Raw genomic sequence first — 26,545 nt, 5'->3', positions numbered from 1 at the left:
ATGTTATAAATAATCAGATTTAATTTCTGCCATAAAACAATTTTCTTCAAAAAACCGAGTTGCCAACTAACATTTGAAAAATTAAAAATAAAATAGAATTTCTTTTTAACGAAACATAACTTAACGTATTTGACGCAGAGAGGTTTTAAATTTAGCAAAATTAACTCGAGGTAGCAAATAACAAAAAACAAACAGGGTTGCCAGATACTAACGCAACTTAGGCTACAAAAATTTTGGACATTTTTTATTATGGATTTAAATAGTATAATTGGATTTAAATTGTTGTAAAATTTAGTTTTTTTTGTAATTTACAGCTTTATTAAAGAAAAAAATGGTTGCCACCTGTTAACGAAAACCATTAAAGTTTTTCATGGTTATTTTGTAGATTTTTATTATTTGTTTTATTCGAGGATTTATTAGATTTATTTGTTTAGCCCTGTTAGTATAAAAATAGAGTTGCCAGATTTTCTAAAAAAAATAAAAATTAAGAAAATATGTGAGTTTTTTCCTGAATATTTAATTATTTGTATTACATGTTTTATTCTAAATAAATATTTTAGCTTTCAAATCCTTAGAATTAGCTATTTGTAATAAATAATAGAAAAAAGGGTTGCCACCTGTTAATGCAATCTCACATACTTTTTGGCGCCTGGGGCAAATAAATGTTAAATTTTAATACATTTGATTTATAGACCTATCATATAAAAAATAGAGTTGCCAGATTTTTTATTTGTATTAAAGTTTAAATAAAAATATTTAATGTTTCCAATTATAGTATTTAGATTTTTATTACATTTATACTTTATTCCAAATAGGTATTTTTACTTTAGAACTCTTACGTTCAATTTATTTTCCGGCAGGGTTGTAAAATATTTTGGTCAACAATTAAAAAAAGTTTAAATATATTTTAAGACTTACATACATGTGTATGCTTTTGTATATTATACACAAAAAATTATTTTTTAAGTTTATTTTGAATAGCATTTTCATAGTTATTCTAAATATCCAGAAGAATTATTGTTTCGGTTTTTTTTAATTTATGTAAGTATTTTTTTTACTTATAGGTGGCAACCCTACTACATAATACTCTTTTCCTAACCTATAAATTAAATTTAAATAACCTTATATAAATTAAAAAATTCGGTAATCAGAATTGAAAATATATTTAACAAGGTTGCCAACTTTTATAAAACCAATTGGCTCTTTTAATATTAAAATTTGAGTTGCCACCTACATAGTTTTAATTTTTAATGTAATGGTATTGCGAAGAATCCGAAAACTTTAGATTTTTTCCAATTACCAATAGGAAAAAAAATAGTTTTTATGAAACATCAATATTAGAGTTGCCACCTTTTTATTAAACTAAATAAATTGATAAAATTTATACTACTATTTTCTTAACACATTAATTAAATCTGAGTAATTGTATTTAAAATAACAATTTCAATAATCAGACTTGAAAATACGTTTAACAAGGTTGCCAACTTAAAAAAAAAAATTGTAAGAGTTAACAATATACTGAGTACCAAGTAATTGTTTTTATAAAAAATTCTTTACAATACATATTGACACAATCATATTCTGTTCCGCAAAGAAATCCAACCACGCCTTCTGTCAAAGGCTTTCAGGAGGCGAAACCTACAGGAGGTGGTTACCCTTGGCATATTTTTCAGAATTTGAAAAAAAATATTTTTACAAAACTTTACAAGTGACGCACATTGAAAACAAACAAGCTTTCACTGCTATTGAGCCGTACTCAAGTATCTATGTCACACACTCGTTAGATGTCGGTGAATTTAACACACCGATCGCAATGTCATAAAGCGCCCACAGGATGACAACGATGACAAGGGAAATGTTTCCGCCTCAAATACACCCATCGATTGAAGTGCACTCACGAAGCCATTTTGTTGTGTTGTGACGTGTTATTTAACGCTCAAATGACTTACACGCCAAACCAACAGATCGACTAACGGACCAATGGATGGCAAGACGGATGGACGGAATGAGTGAATGGATGGACGCACAGACCAGACAGATGGATGGAAGTATGGACAGACGGACGATTGTACCAATAGCCGGCAGTGTTGGTTGTCAACATTTCACATGCATCCACAAGCGACAGGTGCTGGTGTTGTCACTGTTGTCGGGTGTTTACTTTACGCTAACAACACAGATGTTTTCATTTCCAGCCGCTTTTGCCTGCCAGCGGCCATCCGATTGGCAGTATCACTATGTACATACGCTGGTGTAGGCCTCAAAGACCATTACAGTTATATCGGTAAATGTTTGCTTTACACACACACACAAACATGCACAAATATTTGTACAGATTGTGACGTGCTCAATATCAATGCGCCAGCTTAACTATATTCAGTTGCTTTCACTCACTTTGCTGATAGCAATGCAACGATACAGAGTCCATAGATTAGCCTCGCTTGTCTGCTGCATAGAAAGAACTTAGTTATAACATACTGAGCACTCCCACTTACAGTTTTAAGCACAAAGAGTGTGGAAATATATACTGATTTTTCAATTCCTTTCAGCTGTATAGATTTTTAGGAAGGCTGATATATTTTTGGATCGGTTTTTCTCATCATAATTGACCAAATCTCATCTTGTCTGGCCTGATGAGTAATTATTTAGTTTCTGTCTTTTTTTTAATTATCTCAAAACATTACTCTCTACTTTCAAAGTAGCTTTTCATCAGCTCCGTTTTCCATATGATCGATCAGCTGTTCATTAGTGTACCATAAATATTTTCTCAGAACTGGGACATAGTCACTAACTACAAACTTTATATGAAACTTAAACCTGCTTCAATCAAAGCTTTTTTAACAATTTCTAGCTGAAGCTATTAACGAAGAACAGTGTCATCAATGCGTTAAACTGTTATCTTATCATTAACAGTTCACTTCATCAATAATTATGTTTGAGCAAGTAATGCGAACACAACTGTTTATTATTTTATGACATTTCCCGAGCTTGTAATTGCGTAATCTGTTATTTTTATCCTTATCATTCGATTGGCACAGTGTGGCGTACTCACTCACCTATGCGAGTATAATATAAAGCAGTTCATAAATTTCCAGTATACCCAGTAATACAAAAAACTAAATAAATTCGAAATGAAATATATGGCAACCTCATAGGTAAAAAGAACCGTTTTTCTAAATATTTTCTTGCCCAAAAATTTAAGTTGCGCTTTGAACTTTCAAAGACAAATTAAAAATTCATCAGTGGCAACTCTGACACAAAAATTTGCTACAAAATTAAAAAAATGGCAACCTCACAGTTAAAAAACAACTTTCAACCTTACATTATTAAAGAAAAATTTTAAAAATTATTATTTTTTAAATAAGTGGCAGCTTCGACACAAACAAAAAACTACTGAAAACTATCTAAATGTTCATGTTTTTTTACAATTTTTTTGCGTCATATGCCGTACTTTATGCTAACTTAACAAATTTATGGGTGGCAACCACATTCATTAACGTCTTATTTTAGTATAATTTTTTATACAGTGGCCATTTGGCACAAATTACACCAAAATCAAGTGTCATGCGCTATAAAAAACTCATAATATTCTTGCTTAATTGACTTTTTAATAAGCAATTTATTTAAAAGGATTGAGAACTAAGTGGCAACTCGAGCCAAGAAATTTGCCAAAAAAATATTTTAATCAGTATATTTACATTTGCCTTCTTTTGCAAATAAAAAAAAAGCTACCATACTTATGAATTTTAAATTTGGAAGAATTATTTATAAAAAAAATATATTTTAGAATTATAATTTATATACAAATTTAATTTTATAAACCAATCGAATTTGTTTAACTTTATGTGGCAACTCTGTACAAAAAAAATTTAGTTATTATATAAATCTTTACACACTTTCTTACAAACAAACCGTGTGTGAATTTTTTAAATAATTTAAAAATTTCAGAGTTACCATATTGTTGATTTTTCTTATTCCAAACATTCAAGAAGGTAAATATATATTCTAAAATAAAAGAAAATTTTAGAAATTTAAGGCAAAATTTATGTAATATGTAACTCTTAGCAAAAAAATTTTATTTAATTAACACATAAATATTTATACATACATATATTCTTAAAAATAACACACTTTTAAATAATTGAAAATTTTCGGCGTTGCTGTATCGTTTAATTTTTCACTTTCAAAATATTGCAAAATAAAAAAAATCTCAATTAAAACAAACATTTTAGATATTAAAAGAATGCAAATTATGTGGCAACTCTGAATAAAAAATAAGTTTAATTATCACGATAATATTTACACTTTTACAAAAGTTTCAGCGTTGCCATATTATTGATTTCTCATATTCCAAATATTCAATTTGAAAAAACGAAAAACAAATCGAACATTAAGCAAATATATTAAAAATAAGTTATTTTATGTGGCAACACTGAGCAAAAAATTGTATTTATTTAAGAAATAAGATTTAAAGAAACTTCAAAATAACGCTATTTCTCATATTTTAAATAATTTGCAATTTTCAGTGTTGCCGTATTGGTAATTTTTTTTTATTTTCAAAATATTCCAAAATAGAAAGAAGTATTCAAAATTAAAAGGAACAATTAAGAAATTAAAAAAAAAAATATTCAAACTATGTGGCAACTCTGCATAAACAAATAATTTAATTTATACTTTAATATTTACGTTTTTCGTATAACTCACATGATAATATTTTAAATAATTTCAAAATTTTTAACATTGCCCTATTGTTTAATTTTTATATACCAAATATCATAAAAAAAATATTCTAAATTCAATATTTTCAACTACCAAGAATTTCAATATTGAGTTTGTGCTTACTGGGTAGCCATAGCTTTGCATATATGTACATATTTCGACTTTGCCGTATGTTGATTACTGAATTTTCAGACATCTGCCATTAATCACATGATATTTTATCGCTTCAGTGAGATATTAATCGCTTTTGTTATATCAACTGCAATTGAAGGGGATTCACAAAACATAACCACAAACTATACCGTTGCATTAACCATCATTTGATATGTTGACAAAATTATGACACTGCTAACAGATGCGTTGTAATCTTTAGACATGCTCATCAAAAGATAAGGAGTGCAATAAAAACATAGTCGCTTAACATACATATGTACATATATAATATTATACAAATATTGCTAAGAACCATATTCCTATTCTAAATGCGTAAAAACATGGCAAAAGTTAAAACACAGGGGTTAGCACTTCATTGTTCCCACTTCATTTCTCTCGTACATATTTTTCGGCTTGCCGTAACCGTAAGATAGATCACAGCTCAGATTGTCAATCCGCATAAATTTGTGCGCCTACAAATTGGGCAATTACCGTGATATTCAAATTTATTCGCTTGGAAAATTACAATTTGTCACTGTCATCCGTCGTCGTCGTCGTTTATGAGGGCCAAAGACAAATTCACAAATCAAGCAGATAATGAGACGCGAAATAAAACAAAACAAATTGTCTATAAATAAGTATCAAGTGCTCGAAAAAGAGTATGTACCATAAATTTCGCATTCAAATAGACACGTCTTTATTTATAATATATGTAAAGATGTCTATCGATGATTGGAAATGTATATTTGATTCGTGTGAATCTCAATCAAGGCTTGATTGTACAACATTTGCGCGCAATAAAAAAACGTGCATATATTTAGGCGTATTTACCTAAGTGTGCCTGCCCTGTGGTAAATTGTCTCTAATGTATGCGCGTATTAAGAGTTCAAGGGCAGAGGAATGGGTTTTATACAGAAATTCAAAGAAATAAAATGACAGATGGCGATGGTGAAATTCGCAGTTATTTGCTCAGAAATATTTGAATTAAATAATAAAGAACTCTTACTCGCACTATAAAGAGGAAACCATGTTGAACATTAACTCTTTTGGTACTTTATAATATACTTGTACCTTCTAGGTCAGAAGGCGAAAGTGAAATCCGCAGAGAAAATTGGCAACAGTGTTTTGTTATTTTCACAGAAATATTTAAATTGAATAAAAAAATAATCCTTACTCGTACTATAGACAGTAAACAATGCTGCACGCCACTGCTGGTACTTGATATTATTCCTTCTAGTTCGGAAGACAAAAGTGAAATTTGCAAAGAAAATTGGCAACAGTGCAATGATATTTTCTCACAAAAATTTGAATTGAATACTAAAGGAATTTACCTCCAACTATAAATAAGACATTGGTACTTTATAGTATTCCTTCTAGTTACTAAACATGTTGTCTTTGAAAATTTTATTAATTCACTATCCGAATAATTTTTCTGTATAGTATATAACTCAAACAGGTAAGATTTCTCAATATCGAAAGCGAGATGAGGAAGAACAACATCAATCAAGCTATCACTGAGAACAGGTCAAAAATCAAAATTTATTTTTAATTTTAACTCTGCTAACGTTTATGGAAGCTTTCAATTTTTAAATTTAACTGAGTCCACATATATTGAAGCCCTAAAGTTCAACATTTTTGAGGAGTAAACTCATGCCATGGGACTCGAAACAAAAATTGTATGCTTGCTGTGAAAATATTTCCTGTTTCTCGTTCCGCGATAAACTGAAATTATTTTCATATTATTCTCATTACATCTCATTCATATCCCTAAAGGGCACGCAACAGCTCGCCAAGCTGCGGGCCAGTTAGCAATCCAAACACTTTTCAGCTAAGTCACTTTGCTAGATGCTTTCGCCAAAGCCTACGGCAACTAAACTAAAGTGTCTGATTTAATCAGGAAGTAAATTACCAGTCAAATACCATGACGAGGCAGTGGAACTGAAATAAAGCGTTTCCAAATAAAGATTTCAACAGAGAACTTGGCAAATAGCATAAATGTGCTGAAGTCGAGCGACCAAGCCCACTAAACTGAAATCAGTGGGTAAGTAAGAAGAAGAGTGAGTAAATGCAGAAGGCAGGCCTGTCATTACGTGCCTAGTTCATGTAGAATATATTGACATAGAAATATGGAAGAGGCGGAGCATGCACGACAATCATGCAACCGGCAACTGCTGTCAATCAAAGTTGGCACAATACGGTAAGCTAACAATTTCGGCTGACAGCAAAATAGCAAACGGCAAACGTCTGTTAACGCAGAGGCTCGAGCGAGCAGCGGTTTGAGCTGCGATGAGCTGATGATCCTTTAGGAGAAAATCAAATGCGACACCAGTGAATGTATGCAAGTGAAATTGAACCCAGCAAAGAAAACGCTTGAAGAGAAAATGACGTGTGCAAAATTTCAGATTGTTATCTCAGAAATTGAGAGACTAGTTCGCGTATATACAGAATGACGTACAGACCAATATAGCTAAATCGATCCAGTTAGTCACGGTCACCCTTTACATATATATTTTATAGGGTCACTGACGTCTTCGTCGTGCTTGACTTAACATAGCGTCGCGGTAGGTAGAGACCCTGTTCAAGGACGAACTATTTCATATGTTTTTTTCTGTGCTGGGTAATGACAGACTAGCCGGTCGCGCCGCCTTTAAAGGAGTGTCAGCAAAAATCAATTAATCGCACGGAAGGAAGCAGAAGAAAGCAGTACAAAGAGAAATGCCTAAAAGAAGGCGACGAACCGTTAAAGTAATGGCTGTTGGTGACTGGCAGCAGCTGCCAATGCCAAGGGTTCATTGAGTTATCCGTTAACGGTGCACATATGCAAACGAACACATTCATATATATAAATATACGAACATATTGAAGCATATGTGGATGTATGAACGAAATTTATTTGCGGCAAAAATGTGTCTAAATAAACGACCAACACTTGCCACCAGCGGTGCCCTGCCATCGCCGGAATAGCTGCAACTTTTCTGCCACACTTGTGGCCGCAAACGGATGTCGTGATGATGTTTGTTGTTGAACAGCGGCAATAAATTTGATGTCATCAATTTATTAGTTAGCAAAAAAAGTGGAGAGAGCTGGCTGCGGACGGAAGTGGTGAAAGGTTGATTTCGAAGAAAAAAGTACATAGCTGTTAGAGGAGAGTTGGGAAGGAAGTAATCGACTGAATAAACGGTAAATTCGATATTTTGTTGCAAGCATCATAAATTATGTTGGTGTAGGATTTGGCGAATTGATTTGAGAAGGTTCTTGGATAGCAAAAGAAAGGGAATATTAGGCCAGCCTTGATTTTTATATAAGGGTTAAAGTGGTTAGGAATAAGGTATACGTAATATTCTGGACAAAAAAATGGGTTGGTGATGATTAAAATTCGCTTACAATATTCTCAGAAATATATAATGGAACCTTCTCTCGATTTAAGGTTCATTACCAGCAAAAGTTTATATTGTAAGTTTTATCATGACACAAAAATAAATAAATACAACATGACATAAATATTAAATTTTCGAGCAACTTCCCAGAAATGTCATATGCGACGCCACTTGAGGTCATGTAACAGCTCATATGCATTTACAATTCGAAGAATAACAACTTTGACAACTTAAGTAATTTGCCATCAGCTTAGCTCCATCGCGTCGCTCTTATATGTGACCGTACACATATGCAAACCTGTGACAGCGGTGAGCATGTGAGCCCTGTTATTTTGCGCTTGCCATGTAAGCAGATGAAACTGCATGCCAAACAAACACTCTGCGCGAGTTCTTAGCAATTTTAGCAAGCCAGCAGTCGAGTGAAGGCATTTCTCAGTTGAGCAACAAATATAAATGGAGAAAACTGCTAACTACAACTAGTGTCAGGAGAGTTTGCTTGGATCAAAGAAAAAACAGCAGAGCTACTAGTATGGCTTGCAGTGCCTCTGAAAGCCACGTAAACCTTCTCACGTTTCGGCTCAAAGGCTCACACATGCAACTTCCGAGTATAGCCAACCAAACACACACATACATAACAGAAACACAAAAGCTAGTTGGTGGCTTGCTTGCCGGCTGAGTTGGATTTAACGCCTCAATGGCCAGCACTAGCATGTGCTTCTGCTCGACTACGCCACGAGAGTGTATAGAAATTTTGTAAAGGTGCTTACATATTCATACATATAATGAACTTATATATATATATGTATAGTTTATAGGTATATATACATTTTGTCAAGCGCATGCATCAATAAAACTCCAATTAACATGTACAAAAGTAAGGTAAGGTCAGCTGGGGCCTGAGGTAAATTTCGATTGCCAACCTTTAGAAACGCACTTGATATTTTTTCCACACTTCAGGGAATGAGTTTAAGATTGTTGGAGAAAGCAGGGAAAATTATTGCATGTTCACAAATAAGAATGACTCCTTACAAATCTTTATCGGCCAATTTGTATGAAGATATTCCATCAAATGAAAAAGTTTGCCATATAAACGCCGTATTCCAATCGTTCAGTTTGTATGGCAGCTGTGTGCTATAGTGACAGTTCCGTCAAAGAAACATGGCCTAAGATTGCGCTTGAGTGAAATGACTCGGTTTTATGATCTTATTCATCATATGGTGTTTTGATAAGGTATTGTTCCTTTAACTAGTCTAGATTTTCTACTGGCTACAGGAAAATTTACATATGGAGCCTTCAGTCTAGTACGATGGTTAATGAATCTTTTCAATCGTCGACTAAATGATCCCAATTTTCAGTTAGGAAAAAAGGTTCAGAGTAAACATAGAAAAAATTATTGACGTGAAGGTATGTTGGCAACACAATAAAAATTTATACGGATGGCTCGAAAGGAAGGACAGAGTTGGGCTGGGGATAAACTGCACAGAGTTATGCATATTCTAACCTTTTAAGCTGTCGAACCATTGCAGTATATATCAAGTAGAGGCCTTTACTATTGGGAAAGCCACGAAGCTAGCCTTTAATGCATCAGCAGGCAACTCCAGTGTCAACATCTAGGTAGACAACCAAATAGCAATCATGGCAGTTACCTCGAATCGCATAACGACCAAACCAGGCTTCAATGTTAATGAGATAGTGGACGAGATTGCCATTGACCGACATGGATAAGCCTGTGCATTGCCTTTACAACAATCTGGAGAAGAGCTTGGAAAGGAGGATTGAAAATCGTTGGAATGATCAAAACTCCAAAACTAGTCATCTACAAAGCGATAAATAAAAATGCAAAAGGTTTTAGCTCACTCTTAATAGAAGAGACTAAGTGAACATGATCGGTACACTCACTGGCCACAGCACGGTGGCGGCACACACCTGCAGAATGCGGTTGACAGATGGAGATGATGTAGGAAATGCAAAGAGCAGGACATTATGGTAGCAATGGAGGATCTGTTGTGCTCTTGTTCAACACAAGCAAGGCAATGTTCTAAAATGTTGATGTCCCCAAACATGAAACACTGAAAGAGGTGTCGATATTGAAACCACAGAACCTATTGAGATTCGCGTCAAGAGCTACCAGCCTACAGTGCATTACATAGTTCATGATAACGGGTAACGGTACCTCAACTGGCATCGCTAAGAGCCAAAACGTGACTCACGAGCCTAGAAAGCTCCTAGTCCGATTTTGGTTACATATTAGATACATATAATATTAGGTAGCGAAACTACTTTTCCAAAACACGTTGACCACTAGGTGACACCGAAGTATAATTCTTAGCAAAACTTCTATTTACGGTGCTATATTTTCCAAATTTCCTATATTAAAAATTTTCTAGCACTCAAAGGCTGCAAAAATTCATAATTTGTTATATTATTAATAAAGTCGATATAAAATCGATGAAGAAACTTGTAGAATGAAAAATTCCATTTCGCTAAATAGATTAGGGTATGTGCTGAAGGTAACGGAAGTATAAGTTAAGGGGTTACATGGGCTTCCTCGAGTAAAGAACAAGCCTTTTCAAAATTTTTTTTCTCATATAAAAAATTTAATATTTTAGTCACCATTTCCGATGATCCCACGGAAAAAAGATAGCGTGCGCATCTTGGCACGATCTTCTAAAGTGATTTAGTCAAAAACCTTAACTTAGAACTTGGACGTAAGAAAAAAACTGAAAATTGGAATTTTGGCAGACATTTAAAGAAAAAAATTAAAATTTCTGTGAAAATTCCGCGACATATTTTTTTAAATAGTTGCAATCGAAAAAAAATTTTCGTCCAAGTCTTTAAGAATTGTATCTCAAAAATTTCGAGAAATCTTGCCTTGCCTTTAAAGACGGCACTTGGCCTAGCTGGCCTCGAGCGCAAAAGTTCTGCGGGCTGTTTTTCAGAAACTATTGCTCGGACCAACTTGCAATTAGAACAATTTAGGATTTAGAACAATATTCTAGAGGTATTCTATAATTTAATAAGACAATAAAAAGATTCGATTTTTTGAAACCCGTAAACCCATGTAACCCTTTAAGGGATTATATCCAGTTGTGAGAAAGGATTTTTTTAGAATAAATGATGGATTTTAGATAATTATACCCTGAACACGCTATATTAAGGCCCTATAAAGTATATATATAAATGATCAGTATGTTGAGCTGAGTCGATTTAGCCATGTCCGTCTGTGCGTCTGTCCGCCTGTCTATATACATACGAACTAGTCCCTCAGTTTTTAAGATATCGTTTTGAAATTTTGCAAATTTTTCATTTTCTCTTCAATAAGCTGCTCATTTGTCGGAACTGCTAATATCGAACCACTATAACATATAGCTACCATATAAACTGAACGATCAGAATCAAGTTCGTGTATGGGAAACTTTCACATTTGGCAAGATATAATAACGAAATTTGGCACAGATTACTTTCTAAGGCAATAATGTAATCTCCGAAGAAATTGTTCATATCGGTTAACTATCATATAGCTGCCATACAAACTGAATTATCGGAATCAAATGCTTGCAGGGGAAACTTCCTCATTTGACAATGTATCTGCACGAAATTTGGTATGAGATATTGTTCATAGAAATAATGTAATATCGGAAGAAACTGTTCATATCGGCTCACTATAGCATATAACTGCCATACAAACCGAACGATCGGAGCTTGTATGGAAAACTTTCGCATTTGACGTGGTATCTTCACGAAATTTGACATGAATTACTGCTTCAGTTAATAATACAATCTCCGGAAAAATTGTTCAGATCGGATTACTATAGCATATAGCTCCCATACAAACTGAGCACTTAGTTCCTAAAAGAAGTGCACCTGTGAAGGGTATATTAGCATCGGTGCAGCCGAAATTAACGTCTTTTCTTGTTTTAAGTTATAAAAGTAAGCCATAAATACTGAAATAGTTTAATCAAAAAAATATATAATTGTTGTAAATAAATAAAATTGTCCAAATTACTGGTATGGAAAAATACATATATAATCTATAAATTTCTTACTCTAGTATAATAGTCGTTATTAAAGTATGGCCACTATCACCCCTCTCACACTGAACTAAATAACGAACTAAAACGACGCGCCAAAACACCTGCCACACTATTGCCTACACCAAAAATAAGCCACACTAACAACCCTTATCGATTTTTCGGCTAATCGATATAAGTGTCATCAGCATGAAATATGAGTTGGAGACCTTAACGAATTTTGCTGAAAGTATATAACGACATATATGTATATTTATAAACTGTATTAAATATTATAGATGGAAGAAGTGGCATGTCTATTTTTAGTGTGAAATTTATGACAGAACTAACACGCCCACAACCATTCGAACTGCAAACCAAACTTTATGTGTACAAATATATCCGTACATTCTTACATATATGTATGTATATATCAGAGTTAGTTTTCAAGCGAAGTGAAATTTAGTTGATTCAAACGGCAGACAGTGGCCAGCCATATTGATTATATATGTATATCTGCGCATTAAAATACGAAATGATTTGTACAAAGACACACTCACATGTGCCTAAGCATAAATAACTATATGTTTCTAGATATTTGACTAAGCATTTGGTTTTACAAGTCTATGCACACATTAGTTGCAGGATTTAGGGCTTGCGATGATTGATATTCCGGCTGAATAGATTTATATTTATTTAACTGGTTTTTCTTCGTATGGTCTAGTATATTTATACCAATAAATCATAATATAATATTTTTATACTCTTGCAACATGTCGCTATAGAGTATTATAATTTTTTACCTAACGGTGATTTACATTACATAAATGATCGAGATAACGAGATAAGTCAAAATTGAACGATTGGTGTGACACCACCCACTTTTAGGTAAAGACCTATGTCTCGGGACCCGACCGACTGATCTTAACTAAAATTGGTCATGACATCATTCTCACATTGCAAAAATGAGCGAAATCGGACATGCCATATAGCAAAATTTTAAATTCAAAATAAAAATACAAATCAAGAAGCAATTGATATAACGAGATAAAGCTTAAGTACCCCTACTAATTCCTCTAAAATATGCCACCTTATGGCCAAGAATTCTTCAAACCCAACCAAAACTGGTCGAGCCCCTACATACCGAATATTTGACTCCACTACCTATAGGTGCTATTTAATCGAAAATATCGGTCAATATGTGAGATATATAATTGAAATTCAGAGATAATCTCCGCTGACAGTGACTATATGTCAAAAATTGGTTGAATCGGGTCAATACTTCCCTGAGCCCCCATTCACCTAATATAAAGATTTTTGAACTTCCAGGTAATTTTATTGGCCAATATTTGATTGATTAATAAAAATTGTGAAACATTGTTTACTCATAACATTATATCTTTGTACCTACCTAAAAGAGATACAATTGGGCGAAAACTTGCCCTAGCCCCCATAGAACAAATATATAACATCCGGGTGACTTTACTACATATGATTGCTGATTATATCTGACGTACTTTAATGAAACCCAGGGAAAATTTTTTTAGTATGTGGCATATTAATAGTATATGTTACTGGCAAAATATAGATGAAATCGTGTCGATGCTTCCCTCAATTCCCATATTTTCCAGAAGAAATTTCTCGGACTCTGATTCTTGCAAGTTGCCCGAACTTAGCTCTTCCTTACTTGTTCACTTTTAATTGCTTATGAACTGAATAGTTATTATTCACTGAAATATTAGTTAGTAAAACTTATTATCCGAATGAAATTAAAAAGTAGTGGATTTGTACTTCATGGAGGAATAGCCCCAACCATCTATTATATCATATAAGGGTTGCAATAACTCTCTAACAAATTACGCCAAGAACTTCAAATTTAGAACTTCAAACGGCAGATCGTTTTGTGGATATGTTCCGAAATTTTACAATAAGCATGGCAGATACTACTGTTAGACGTAATTTCATATTTTCGTCATACTTCCTCGTATATTTGCGACATAGTTTAAAAATAGAACTCCTGTAATTCGAATTTATATGTCAGCAAAGCCCTTTGTGGGCAAAAAAAACTTTCTCAAGCGTTTCATTTCTATTCCAACCAGTTCGGTGAGACATCTGAAAATGTGCGCTCACAAGTGTACGAATATAAGCAATGAGCTGTCATAATTAACTAGGAATAAAGTGGACTTACTGAGAAAAAAGAGCGCACTGGATCGCTTGTGATCAATTTTGAGCCAACGGATCTTGCGACAGCGCATGAACCGATGGTAGCCCAGCGCTGACCCAGTTCGCCCGAAACCCAATAAAATAATACAGTGGAAGAAAAGCACCGACCTGTCTATATTGAAATAAAGCTCATCACAACTAAGTTGGAAACTCCGATTTCAAAAATGGGTAAAAATTAGACCATAGCTTTTGCCAACCCAACTTAAAGTTTTAAGGCCCAATGAAAATATTTTGTTCATCTTTTCAAAAAACAGTTTAAGCGAAGGGTATTCCTCGTTAAATTTTACTGTAATATATATAACCTAACATCCTAACACCTAAAAATCCTGTTCTCTCAAGAATGATTTTTTAAACATAAATTTGTTTATTTTTTTTTTTTTTAGCGTCGAGACAGAAACATTTTAGCAGAAAATATCAAGACTGTTTTAACTTTTATTTGACGCTGTTTGACAATTAGTTAACCTTTTTCAAATAAGTCGATTAGCTTAGGCAATTACGATCTTAATTGACTTAATTTGTAACTAAATATACTCAATTTAATCTGAACAATTAGCGATTGGCAGCTGTCTAAAATTTGTTTTTGGTTAATACGATCAAGTTGTGGCTGCAAAAAAGACGAAGGTTTCTAAAAAACAAAAACAACAATAATTCAAAACTTAAGCAGAAAGAAGTACGACAGTTTCCAAGACAATCGGTTATACAAAACCGGAACGGAACCGAATTTCTATTCGGCTAAGTATTGTCAACTCGGCAGCTTTTAAAAATTGTTTGAAGAAGATTTACCGTCGTCACAAACCAACAACAACAGCAAAAGCATCATCAGAAAAAGAAACACAAAAATACTTTTATAGAATAGTAAGAAAAGCTCAAGTATATAATTGTACTCGGTTGGCTCTTGGCTCAATTAATCAGCAATTTCTTTGAGACACTGAATATGTAAAAAAAGTTTCCATTTTTCGAAGTTAGCATCAAAATTCCAAAAATTTATGTTCATTTTTTTCGAAACTGAGAAATTACTTTTTAACTTAAGTTATGCCCGATTTAGCCTTACTTTCTTAAGTAACTTACGATATTTAACACTCCTCTCATTTATTGCAAGTTGTACATCAAACTATTGTCAAATTAATACTAATTGAGTAATTAGCTAATAGCCTGATTATAGACCATATTAAGAACAATTAGTGAAATTACCAAAACTATTCTAATTGCTCCATTAGTGTCTATTTTATGAAATACAAGGATTAAGTACATACATACATGTAAATTACAACAATTTTCTTTTTTCCTTTTTTCAGGAAATTTTCCGTCTTCTGAAACTTATTACTGCTACAAATTAGCCAACAATAATAATTACCTAAATCAAAATAAACACAACAACAACACAATACAAACAACTGAAACGAAAAATCAAAGTGATTGCAATCAAAAATCCAAAAAAAGAAGTGAAAGCGCACCAAAAATTGCAAAGCCATAAAGTAAAACAGCGACACCACAAAGAAACAGCAAACAACAACAAAAACGACGAAAAAACCATTACATTGTAACCAAAAATAAACACAGCGCGGCGGACACCAACAAACACACAAAGAAACGCACAGGCAAAGATCAAAGAAGTAGCAAAGCAGAGAAACAGAAGTGCGACGTAGTGAGGAAAATCGCAAATCACAAATCACAAAGGCGAGGCGAGCAGTTCCAAAGTGCAGCGAAAATTCAGCCTCAAAATGGTCGACGACTTTTCACCGATGCGCATGCAGAAGAAGACGCGCAGCGCTTCCATTTGCGCAACGAGCGGCGGCAGCATCGAAACGGCCATACATAATATGCCGGCGTACGGCGCGGCGTCGGGCAGTGCCACACCCGAGAGCGGCGGCACGCCCGGCTATCGGCGTCGACGACCGGCCACACGGTCGCAAAGTGCGCGCATCACGACCGGCGCCAAATCGGTAAGTTGACGAAAATGCTACTCATGCATACACTACATAACGGTTGTATGTCCTCATACATACTATATATTTTTTATTTATATATTTTGCTCTGATATTTGCGTGATTTTTTCCCTTCGTTACAAATTTGAAAAGATTGCGCTCCAAGAAATTCGTTTACCCGCAATCGTTTTGCATTGCAATCGCTTTCTTTTTGTTTTTTGGTCGTTTATTTGAATGCTCTCGCGTAGCCACATGCTGCAATTGTCACAGGTTTTGCAGTTGGCTCTTGTTCAGTGACTCTGAATATGTATAGGAGTTCATAAAAGGCAAATTTCGTTGGAAGTTCGTTGTAATTTTTAATAAGAAATGCTTTTCTCAGTTGTTGTTGCTCTCTACATATAACATATGTTTGTTTTTGTGTTTGTATATGAGTGTCACATATGCCTTAGGAGCACTGTACGCAAGTTGAGTGTTATACGAGTATCTTGACGCTGCCATCAAGATTTTGGGCTTTGGAATGCAAGGGCTCGATTGGGTCTCTAGTTGTCGCATCAAATTACAATTCACAGAAATTCATTAGGCTCAACTCCTAAAATGACTGTTTTAGTGACGTTGTGGTTAATTTCAACTTTTTTGATCTGCCAAGAAAAGTATATGAGAACAATATATGTATGTAAGGTCGTGGTGCAATCCTACCCTATTTATCTTACCTTATCGTTACTTCTAAAGGACGTAGAGTTTCTCTTCTATGAACTCAAATAATGCTGCAAATTTTTCCACATGTAAGATCAACTGAAATATTTGCTTCATACTATAGTTCTGCAGATCCTATTCATAATCCTACTCCTCTAAATCGAACTGTCTGTAGCCTAAAAGCCCAAACCCATTAATCTTGCATTAAAAGTCAAGATTTTTTGGTATAACTAATACTATTATGAGTTTTAGGTCAAATATATGACATTTCCCTAATAATGTGTTACCATGTCGAAGGTAATTTTATAATTTTATAATATTACTCTCATGGAAATCCGCATTCCTTCATATACTGTCAAAAACTGGAACAGTTTATTTTCAAATACTTCTTTTGAGGAGAATTTTCTAACAAAATCATTGTCCTTAGACAGGAACAAATAGCAATCCCTTTCTACTGGGCCAGAACTACAAATTGGATGCATAAGAACCTCCATTCTAAGCGCTCGAAATATCTGGTAACTCATTTTTATTTGGTATTACCTAACGCTGCCCTGATGGAATATAATTCCTCACCTCTTGGTCAAAACAAGCCTCTTCTGGCCAATTGTCTTTTCAGTCAGTTTATTTATTGATAGTACAGAGTCCAGATTAAGAGTTTAACCGTGGCTGATCAGCTTATAAAGGAGCGCTACAAAAACTTCCTGTGAAAGTACATTCGATGCCATTATGTATGGAACTCGATTTCTTTTGCATTGCCACTCGGGCACGCTTGCAGAAGTCTAGGCGCTGAACCCAATTTTCAACGGTTTCAAGCATAAATCTGCCGATACTGCTGCAATTTCACGTTCGATATTCGTACGAAGTTCATCAATCGTCGCTGACTTGTTGGCATAGATCAAAGACTTGATGTAGCCTCACAGGAGTACAACGGCGTCAAATCGCACGACTGAGGTGGCCAATCGACTGAGCTTTTGCTTGAGATAACACCTTCACCGAACTTGGTTTTCAATAAATCGATTTTGACGCATTCGCTGTGTGGCTAGTGGCGCCGTCCTGTTGGAACCACATATTGTTCAAGTCTATATCATCCAATATGGGGCCAAATATATTCGGTTATCATTGAGCGGGAGCGACTCCCATCACGGAAGAAGTGCGGCCCAATTGCGCCATCGGTCTATAAATCGCACCAAACCATCGGGATGCAATGGCGACTTATGGAGTACATGTGGATTGCTGCCTGTTCAATAAGGCATATTTTGCTCATAGACAAAGCCATTTAGCCAGAAATGAGCCTCACGGCTGAAGATGATTTTTCAAGTTGTTGCTCAGCCTAATTCAGGAACAAACGATAATTCTGGTGGTCAAGTGGCTTCAGTTCTTGAGTCAATTTGATCTTGTAAGGATGTAGGCTAAGATCTTTTCGAAAAACTCGCCACAACGACGTAATGATGCGCCAACTGCAGCAATAATCTCAACGCTACGGGTACTTTTTTTGTCTCACTGGCACACATTTTGTACTGTGCCTGTGGATTCAAGACGCTCAATTGTTGATCTGACGGGACGATTATGACGACTATAAATTGAGCGTAGCGCTCTTAAAGTTGAGACCACTGACTCCGAATTTCGGTAGTAAATTTTAATAATTTCGACTCTTTATTTGATCGTATATCTTTCAACGATGAAATGGCAAACCTTACTGAAGAGTAATGTCAAAAGAGCGGGACCGTCGTTTGCTATCCCTATCGATCTACTTTTGTAGCGTCCTATTGAAAAAACCCATAAGTAGCTGAGCCAATCTCACAAAAACACATAAGAGCCTTACTGGTATCCTTTTCAACACCAGTAATTTTTCGTACTTCGAGTTGCAGAGTTGAAAAGAGAAGGTGTTATATATCATTGCGCACAGCAACTGCGCCGTTAGTTCTGCTTTCTTCAGACGGATAAGTAATCGAATCAAATGCCTCAAAATCCAACACAGAATAACTCTTGCCAATAGATGCTAATTCGAATCGAGTAGGCAATTGAGAAGTAAAGTCCTCTTTCGACGAAAAAGGAGTAAACTCTAGAAGTCTCTCATCATCACCGCCCTGTTTTATGGTGCAGAGGCATGGACGATGATAACATCTGATGAGTCGACGTTACGAGCTTTCGAGAGAAAAGTTCTGTGGAAGATTTTTGATCCTTTGAGCATTGGCAACGACGAATACTGCAGCCGATGGAACGATAAGCTGTACGAGTTATACCACGACTTTGACGAAGTTCAGCGAATTGAAAGACAGCGGCTACGCTGGCTAGGTCATGTCGTCCGAATGGATAAAAACTCTCCAGTTCTAAAACTATTCGACACAGTACCCGCCGGGAGAAGCAGAGGAAGAGAAAGACCTCCACTCCGTTGAAAAAACCAGGTGGAGAGGGACCTGGCTACACTTGGAATCTCCAGTTGGAGCCAAACAGCGAAAAAGAAGAAAGCAAATACATATTTAAATGGTTAGCTATCGCACGTGAAATATACCAAAGAAATTTGAATTTAAAAACTCCCCACGGCAAATGCACAAAAACCCCCAACAACACCAAAAGGAGAGACGTCTTCCTGCTTTTGCTGAAACCATTGGCGGAAAACAATTTCCCTTTATAGCAGTGACACCACAAGCGCTGGCAAAAACATCAAACCAAACGGAAATATGAGAACGGAACACTGGCACAACACCACGGGAAATAGGAAATTGCAGTGAACAAACAAACACCCACAACAACAACACCGATCGATGGTGACTTTCGGCTAAAATACCGAAATGGGAACTATCAAACGCGCATAAATATTTACATGAATGCACTAATACATATAACTGTATATGTGTAAGGGTATGTATGTAAGAGCCATGTCAGCCACGAAAATGCAAATATTTTTGTTTTTGTGTGTTGAAAGTGAATTTCAGTTACAATTTGATTATGTGTAACAATTGCAAAGGATGATTGTGAATAAATATTTTCGTTAAATTGGCAACTATTTGTGCTGAAAATTATGAAATGCGGATTGAGAAAAAGAGAATGAAATGTTTCCTGTTTCAAATTAAGAAATGTTTTTGGAATGTTCTCTATCATATCATGAATCAAAGAGTAAACTAAGCGTTTGTGAAATCATTTCGTGATGAACAATATTCGTTTAACAACAGCAGTAAGAGATTCTGATATTGAATAATTAAAAAAATTTAATTAAACACATAACGTACAAAAATGTTACTCCAATGGTTTATTTGCAAAATAACTTGTTTTCGATTTCTCCAATGGTTTATTTGCAAAATAACTTGTTTTCGATTTTGTGAAAATTGAAAAAAAGACATAAGGAATTTATTTCAGGAATCCAAAAATTTAACAACTGAACAATAGTACTGAAAATTCAAGAATCCCACAAATCCGGTCGGTCACGTAGAACGGCTAGGTAGTATTTCTTATTGAGGGTCTTTCACTGAAAGGTTTGTTCCACTAAAATACTTGTGTTCGCAATAAAATTAACTCCTAGACTAGAAAAGATTTTTCACAATTCAATTTTCGAAAACTATTAAAATTTTTTTTTTTTAACATTTTCTGAAATAATTCATAAAAATATTATAAGAAAAAAAATTTTGAACATTTTTTCAAAACATCTTTCATAATTAGATTTTCTAGATAAATTCATAAAAATATTGGCATAAAAAAGTTTTAAAAAATTTAGAAATTTTTTTGGGATATTTTTTCAAAACATTTTTCACAATTAAAGTTACCAGAAAAATTCATAAAAATTTTCAAATTAAGTTCGAATTATTTTTGAAAAAAAAAGTGAAATTTTTGGTAATAATCGTATTTTTTTTAGACAAATTCATAAAAATATGGGAAAAAAATTTTTAGACAATTTTTAGAAAATTCTTTTGAGAAATTTTTTCAAAACATTTGTCACAATTAAAGTTTTCAGAAAAATTTATTTAAATATTAAAATTAAATTCGACATATTTAAAAAAAAAAATTGAAATTTTTGGTAATAAAAATGCCGGGGAAACTTTTCGTCTCTATGAAGTGTCAGCTGCCAAACAAACACTAATTCAGATATGGATATCAAACTTCACACCAATATGAAAAACTTGTGTGAGTCAAATTTAGACATTTTTTTGAAATATTTTTTTTTTTTGATTTTCCTGAAAAACTCATGAAAAATATTATAGTATATAAAAAAAATTGAGAAACTTCTTTCCAAAATATTTTTCAAAAAAATTTTGAAATTTTTGGTAACAATGGTCTGGGAAAGTCTTCGCGTCTATGTAGTATTTTGCCAAAAAACATTAATTCAGAAATCGTTAACAAACTTCACACGAATATAAAAACGAACCCATACGAATGAAGAAATTTTTATCGATTCGTTTTGCCCGCGTTTAAAACGGATCAGTCCGAGTCAAATTTGATCAGATAGAATAAAAACACGGTATTAACGTTTGAAATATTGCTCTACCTAAAAGAGATGACTCGGATGATGATGAAAAAACTGGCTGTTTTACTTTTTTTTCGCCCAATATTTTCCAAATTTTCGCTAAATTTAGTTGGATGTCTTTACTAAATGGAATACCATTCGGAATCTGAAGTGGTTTTCGTTTCTGAACCAAGTTATGTATAATGTTTAAAGTACACAATTGCACCATTCTTTGCAGAAGGTGTTCTCATCGTACCGGGAGCTTCTGGCAAATATGAATCCTGGATCTGCTGTGCGCCATTCTTACGTTATTATAATCATGGCCTATTGGGAAAATTTATATTTTATTTTTGTGACAAAAAAGTACCTGGAAATTGTAAATAAAACGCAAAATTTTTAATTATTCGTCAATATTTATTCTTTCGCCTTCAAAGTAATTCCCATCATTACACCTGGTCAATATGGCATTTATAATGCTCTCCATGAATGTGGGATTGAAATTCACAAGAACAAATTCCAAAGAGATCTGTTTACGTTAGTCTTTTTGAAGAAAGTTCAGCATTATTGGTAAGAATCGAGCAATAACCCGTTTCATACACAAAACATCCACCAAAATTATTCGAAAGGATTAGCGAGCTATGTCAAGCTCTCTTGCTATCTCTTTAGCACCTGCCTAACGATTTTGAAGCACCATATCTTTCACTTTTTCCCTACGTTCCGATGATATTTTCGTCAGTTGAAGAAGTCGAAGATCGTCCAGAACGAGGCATTCGTAACGATTCCGCACACGAAATTTAGTTAGAAATATAAATTTTGAGAGAAATTCTTTATTCGATATTTTTATCCATTATAAAAATCGCAACGCACTACTGAGGTGTACCGACTTAAGCAGCTGCTGCAAACAAATTGGTTGACATATCCCGCTCATATTCGGCATTGCTACTAAGTACAGTCCTACCAGCTTAGCAAAATACATTTTTTTTTTTTTGAAATATCATTTACTCGCGGAATTTAACTTACAATTTTCGGGTAATTTTTGTCACAATATATGTATTTTTTTAACGCAACTGCTTTAATATAATCTTTCGTAGGCTGATAGTAGAGACAGACTACAGATCTACCCAAGTAGGCAGGCTAACCGTCGTACTTGGAGGACCAAAAAAGCTTTACAGGAGCAGAATACCCATTCTTAAGGTAGATAGATATAGTATGTATATAGAAAATGGCTAAGATTTTCCGTCTCCCACTTTATCACTTACCGTGCAAACCATGCAAAATATATGCTTAACTCAATACGTTACAAATATATTCGATTTTTTTGGTAATTTGCGCCAGAAGTCGAGTATTAATTTACACATTTGTGCGTGCTTTGATTTCACCAGACAATTAAAAGTTCAGAAAAAGAAAAAACAAATATGCTGCACTGATATTGACTGGTAAACCAAAGGACTCGAGTGGAAACATTTTAGCAGAAAATTAGAAAAACTCTCAAATTACTCTTAAGTGGTTGCAAGCACTCAAAACCCTGCTAACAGCTGCCTTTCTAATATTGCATACAAATTATTTGAGCAAAAATATTTGCTTTAATTAAGAAAAAAATGTACAATACTACCATATTTATATAAATAAATAAATAAAAGGAAGTGAAAATTGCATAATTCTTTATAAAAATCATCATGTAAGTGTATGTATATCCACAAAAAGATACACTTAAGTGTTGTAAAAATGTATTTAAGGCGCAAAGACGCCAGGAAGCCGGAAAACCGCACACTCACTCACCTAATCACCTCGTCATACACACACAGCAAGCACTTTAACACTCCCATCCCAGGGTCGGGAGAAAAATCAAGCTCACCATGAGTGTTAAGCGTTGATAAATTATGCGACGTTTAGCGACTCATGCACACATGTACATACCACATGTTTATATACAGTTGCAAATGTATATATGTATGTGTGTTTGGTATCGCACTTTAGTGTTGCCGAGCGTGACAACATGACTTGCTGACTGATTGACTTATACGCGCTGTCAACTTCTTGGCTGCGGGGTAATTGAGTATTTGATTGTTTGAACTTACAGCGGAGGGTCTCGCCATTTTTTAAGGCTTCCTGCCGCATACGTACACACTTCTTTATATACTACACTTTTTTTGTGTATGTAATTGAACATTTTCTTTTAGCGAAGTTGATTGACTTTGAAAGTGTCAACATTTGCTGTCTAAGCAAATACTTGATGGCAAATTGAGTGTGCTCACTAATCACCACATGTTCCATGCATTAGTTGACTATGTATAGTATGTATAGTATATGTATATGTATGCAGATATGTGCCATATGCCATATATACGAGAAAAAACATACTCGTGTATTAAAAAGCCATCAGCTTTTATGCATGTCTATATAAATGACATGATGCATTAATGATGAGCATTTGAGTGTTGATGAGGCATAATAAATAATGATTTTTTCGAAAGCACAAATTTTAATCTAACTTTTTGTGATTTTTTACGTCAATGAAAATATGCACGATAAAAGTTTTTGGAGTTTACAAATGCAATTATAAACTTTTTGGCGTTGGAAAATAAATTTAAAGAAATTTTAACAGAGATTTATAAGTAAAAACAATCAAATGGGAATCTAATGAGATTTTAGGGAGGCATAACTGAGTTTTTCGAATCAAAATTTGCATTTTGAGCGCTTTTCAGCAGAAGGTGGCAATATACTTGTACTTACAAATATATAGTACCTATTATTAATAGTTACATTTTCCAAAAAGGTGGCAACCTTTATCAGAAATGTATTCAACAGCATAATTTTAATTATTTTCAGCTTCATAGTCACAACAATAATTTTCTCAATTTTATTAAACTAAATTTTTTAAAAAGGTGGCAACCCTTATCAGAAATATATTCAACAATATAACTTTAAAGCTGTTCAGCTTCATAACCACATCAATAATCTTATCAATTTTATTAAATTAAAATATTTAAAAAGATGGCAACTGGTGTTCCAGAATAACTTCTTTCCAATTTCTTAAACTCTCATACCTTCAAAATATCTTTCGTTTGATATGCAGTTAATAATAATTTTATTAAATGAGATTTTTTGAATAAGTGGCAATCCTACTCCAAAAATATTTTCAAGTTTCGAAGTTTACAGTTAAGTCTTTCGAATTAAGTTTTTTAAACTGTTGTAATAATTAGTTTATTTTATTACTTTAAAAAATACGGTTTTAAATAGGTGGCAAGCCTATTCAAAAAATATAACACACCAAAAATAAACCTCCTCTTTATTTAATTTAGTACTCAAATTACAATAAATAATATATTTAGTCATCTTTGTCAAACAAATATTTCAAACATGTGGCAACCTCATCAAAAATTATTTTCGAAGGTAATACTTCGTTTGATGCGCGTATCGTACTGAGCTATTTATTGAATTATTTTTACTCATCATGATTTTTATTATAAAAAGGTGGCAACCCTGCTCAAAATATATATCGCACCCAAGGTATCCTTCTGTTTACTTAATGGTGTATTTTCTAAAATAATATTTTGTTTATTTAATAATTATAAGAAATATTTAATATATTTAATCAATTTTGGTAAAGTAAAATTTAAGACATCTGGCAAACCTTATCAAAATAACGATCAAAAGTAAGTCTTCTTAAAACGCTAGAGTATGGATATGGATATCAAACGAAAATGGTGATAATTACTTTATATTGTTATTATTAATGAATATGATTTTTGAATAGGTGGCAAGCCCAAACAAAATTAATTTCGGCTCAGAAATTATATCGCACCCAGAGTCTGCTTCTATTTCTTCAATTAATATTTATCCTGTAATAATTGTTATGTTTAATAAATTCTGACAAAAACAAAATTTAAGACATGTGGCAAGGCGCATAAAAATATAGTAACAACAAATCTTAAAATCTCAGGAACTGGATACTCACATCCTAATAATTTGTTTATTTTATTATTTTTATTGAAAATGATTTTTTAAATAGGTGGCAACCCTCTGAAAATTTCTTTTTTCGAAATAAACAGCCTACTTAAAATAGACGTCGTATTTTTAATTGACTTCAAAATATAAATAGGTGGCAACCTTTTTTATTTTCAAAAGACTGACGGCTCTTTTACAACAATGGAACGACTTTAATAACTTGTTTAAAGAAGTTTCACCTCTAAAATATTTTTATACACAAATTCTATAGAGGAAGGGTTATTCTGTGGACCATCTGTTCAAAATTGACCCGAACTTTTTTATACTTGAATTGCCTCTGAAGGATATTTTAAAGAGGATTTGTACTTAAATAAGTAGAAATGTATACTTTTATGTGAGTCGGACTAAAGTGATCAGTTGGCACGGCACGGAAATTAAAATTAAATTATGACTTAGTGCACCTAGAAGGTGATGAGATTCTGAAAATCTAGCGAAAAGCGTGTAAGAAAGTTTAGACTCTTCCCACGACAGTCAGGTCTAAGTAACCGGAACGGACTCCGATTTTTAATTTGCCATGAACTGTCAACTTGGCACCATGCCTCAAAATTACTTCAGGAACAACAAAAAAAGATTAATACACCTAGAAACACTTCACGTCACAACCCACTCCAAAAGACACATTTACACCGATACCTCTGCAATATCCGGAAAATTCAATTTAAGTCCTATTTTCTGATTTCGAAAACCAGTCAGCTGAAGACAGCAAAACTAACAAGAATTTATGCCACAAGAAATGCACTTGTTTGCCTAATTGCTGCCTCGCATGCGACAGCAATCAAATGCCAGGGGAAAATAGTGCGTGCACAACAATAACAATCGGTTGCAGCAGGGGAGAGGCGGCAGGAGGCAGCGCATGAAACCAGGTTTTAAGCGCAAATGTCATTAAACGCAGGCTACGAAAGTGGAAAATCGAAAAAAATGCGAATTAAAATGGGAAAATCTGGGGCACACATGCTCTTGCATGCATTATTACCGTCTGTTGTTGTTGTTGTAATCTTGAAG

At 33.9% G+C, this 26,545-nt stretch overlaps 1 protein-coding gene across 3 annotated transcripts in view; it reads left to right on the top strand.

Moving 5' to 3' along the window:
- LOC120771560 (GTP-binding protein RAD) overlaps positions 1–26,545 on the top strand; it is a 159,965-nt gene that overhangs the window by 43,475 nt on the left and 89,945 nt on the right. For all 3 annotated transcript variants that reach the window (XM_040099623.1, XM_040099624.1, XM_040099622.1), the window contains one exon: positions 15,775–16,422. In XM_040099623.1, the coding sequence (XP_039955557.1) occupies positions 16,201–16,422 (222 nt within the window). In that variant the 5' untranslated portion in view covers positions 15,775–16,200. The remainder of the gene's footprint in view (positions 1–15,774; positions 16,423–26,545) is intronic.

This window comes from Bactrocera tryoni, chromosome 3, assembly GCF_016617805.1.
Source record: "Bactrocera tryoni isolate S06 chromosome 3, CSIRO_BtryS06_freeze2, whole genome shotgun sequence".
Taxonomy (NCBI): domain Eukaryota; kingdom Metazoa; phylum Arthropoda; class Insecta; order Diptera; family Tephritidae; genus Bactrocera; species Bactrocera tryoni.
This window is presented reverse-complemented; position numbering and strand designations above follow the sequence as displayed.